The 2,756-nt window shown below is 43.8% G+C and overlaps 1 protein-coding gene across 1 annotated transcript in view; it reads right to left on the bottom strand.

Moving 5' to 3' along the window:
• Positions 1-2,335, bottom strand: part of LOC104077233 (condensin complex subunit 1-like) — a gene marked incomplete at its 5' end in the record, with an annotated part of 12,227 nt that extends 9,892 nt beyond the window's left edge. The window contains 3 exons of the mRNA XM_009578387.1: positions 296-453; positions 557-641; positions 2,203-2,335. Coding sequence (XP_009576682.1) covers positions 296-453; positions 557-641; positions 2,203-2,335 — 376 coding nt within the window. The remainder of the gene's footprint in view (positions 1-295; positions 454-556; positions 642-2,202) is intronic.
• Positions 2,336-2,756: the final 421 nt, after the last annotated feature.

Here is a 2,756-nt window from a genome sequence, read left to right as displayed (position 1 = left end):
TGGGGAGGCTGCTAGCATCATCAGAGACTCTGCTGGGAGAAACCCCTGGATCTAGTGGAGAAAAATTACTACAGTTCAATGTTGATCTAAGACCTCTTCCCCCATCTGCCAAGTCTCACTGTATAACCCACCTCCATGCTCCACAGGCTCCTTCACAGCACTTGCACCCTTCCACACCAACACCTTCACTAGCCCCTCAGCTCTGTTCTCCTCCTGTAGTTACTCTAGGCCACCCAATCACAGCACTAGAAATCACGGGTACAGATTTCCTTCATGAGCTTTTTTCCTCACCAGCTTTCTGCCCATCAGCCTCCTGCAGCTTCTCCAGAGTTTGCTGACTGCACGCCTGCAGGATTTGAGCACATATCTCCTCTGCCCCTTCTGCTAGCTTGTAGATAAGCATTACCGCTGCCTCCATGAAGGGGATCCAGTGACCACTTGGCTGGGCGAAGCCTGATGAGAAGAGGGAGCCATGTACCACACATACCAGCAACAACACAGGCTGTCTCACAGCCCAACTCCATCTCCTCCAAACCTACTGCTGACTTGAGCTCACCTTTACTCACAGTCTCACTCAGGCACCCAAAGAGCATGTGGTTCTGTGGCAGTCGAAAAGGTGCATTGTTCTTCCCCAGTGCTGGCTACAGAGAGAACAGATGAGTTACTCTTACCACATAAGAGATCCCCCCCATGCCCTTCCTGGTACTTAACCTTGCTATGTGCACAATGCTAATCAAACCCATACTAGGCCCATGGCTGGGACATCCAGTACTGCTCTGCAACTAAACACACAGCAGGGACATTACTGTCACTTTTGAAGGCATGGTGGCAGCACTGGGTGGATTTAAAGCTTGGCCTAATGATGATCCCAGGCCAACTCAGACAGATCCACTGTTTCACCTTAAATCAAAAGAGCTCTTTTGAAATCTCAAAATGACTCTTAAAATCTGATATTATTTACTCATTCTCCACAATGAATGAAGAGGGAAACCTTTAGAGCCTCTTCAGAGTTATCAACACTAAGTCAACTAGACACTCTTGCCTAGGGGTACTCCAGAACCATGAGGTTTTGTTTAAAAGCAAAATATCATCAGTAGAAATAAGAGAGGATAGCTCTGGATCCAGCACCACCTCACACTTAGGCTGTTGCATATGCTCTGTATCAGTCCCACCGTATTTTAGGTTGGGAATAAGATAGCCTAGAAAAACTACTAAACCAAGTATGACAATGCCCAAGATATCCCAGCATGTCTGTGGCTGCCTGATCACGGCATACTTGACTAAAACAAGCTACTGCTTGAGAATTTACCAGCTTTCAGTAGCTGGAAACAAAATTTCTCAATTCACTACAATCCTACTCTCTCTACTGAATTTCTGGTTGGTGGGGGGGGGAGGGGAAGGAAGAGCTACCATAGTCATTCAAGTATCTACAGTTCAGTTCCTTCTCACATACAAACTTAAGTGCAGAGTTAAGTCAACCTAAAATTGAATTATAACTGTCTTCAGAACATTTAAGAATGTTGCAATACACATTAATTCATGAAGGTCCTGCAGTAACGTCCATAGTGGAAGGGGCAAATGCAGAATGACGGTGCTGTGTGAAGAAGGGCTGCTTTTATGATGGAACTCCCAAACCAAAATGCCCCAAATGCTTGAGTCAAAAAACAAAGAGGTTTTTTTTTTCAAGTGCATTAAAAAAAAAAGGATAAATTGTTCCCCAGACAAAGAAGCCATCAACTATCATGTTGTTGTAAGTACAACATGGACAGGTTTGAAAACCTTTCATGTTTTATATTCAGCTGTACAGCTGACAACTCCCAAATATCAATTAATAGGGAAGGCAAAAGAATCACAACACCAGAAAACATCAGTAGAGGAAAGGGCATCATGGTTGAGGAAACACAAATCAGCTTAGATCTGGGAGTCTGAGGAAAAGAATTGAAAGAAAAACAGATTTTCTTGTGCACTGAACTCTTTACTAATTGAATTCAGCCTGTGGCCTAATGAAAATTCTTTTATTATATGTTCACTGAAGTGTAGTAAGCTTTCCAGACAGTGCTGCTGAATGGTCTCAACCTACTTAATTTCAAAATCAGTAAAAACTTAATCACTTCTCTCTCTTTTCAATACAAACATTTTCCCCCTTCTTTGTTTCTGGATAACTGCTTCTGAATGACCTCAAGAACAAGCTAAGAATCTTACCTTAGGGTTACTGGCAAGTTTGGAGATCGCATTGCATACTTCTTGAGCCAGCTGATAGTCTTCACATACCTTCTCAGACAGCCCTACTGTCACCAAGACATCCAGGTTGCTACCTATGATCTCTGGCTTCCCTCTATGGAATGGAAGGGGTGGGAGTATTACACGAGTTGCTCCTGAAAGTTTACAGAAGTATGCATAACCAATAGAAATACTCCTTGTGCCTTGCAGAAGGCGTAAGGGGCGGGGCGGGGCCAAAATCCATCCAATGACTCAAGATACAGCTATAGGAGCAGCAAGCAATATTCCACAGAAGCCAGTATAATCCATACTCCACTAAGAGAGGAGGTTCTCCAAAGCAAACAACACTGGGCATACTGCCTCTTTGTAAAGAAGGAAGATTCTTGACTCTTCTTTCTTATCAGAAAGGAGCAAAACTTAAAAGGGTAAGACAAAGAAAAATGTTGCAAAACAGAAAAGAGTCCAGCAGCTCAGGACTGGTGATGCATGACTCCTCCTCCCTTACTGTGGGAAACGAAACAAACCAACAACCCCCC

Source organism: Fulmarus glacialis, unplaced genomic scaffold (genome assembly GCF_000690835.1).
Source record: "Fulmarus glacialis isolate BGI_N327 unplaced genomic scaffold, ASM69083v1 scaffold22985, whole genome shotgun sequence".
In the NCBI taxonomy this organism is placed as follows: Eukaryota; Metazoa; Chordata; class Aves; order Procellariiformes; family Procellariidae; genus Fulmarus; species Fulmarus glacialis.
Note: the sequence above shows the minus strand (reverse complement) of the source record. Positions and strands in the feature narration are given on the sequence as shown.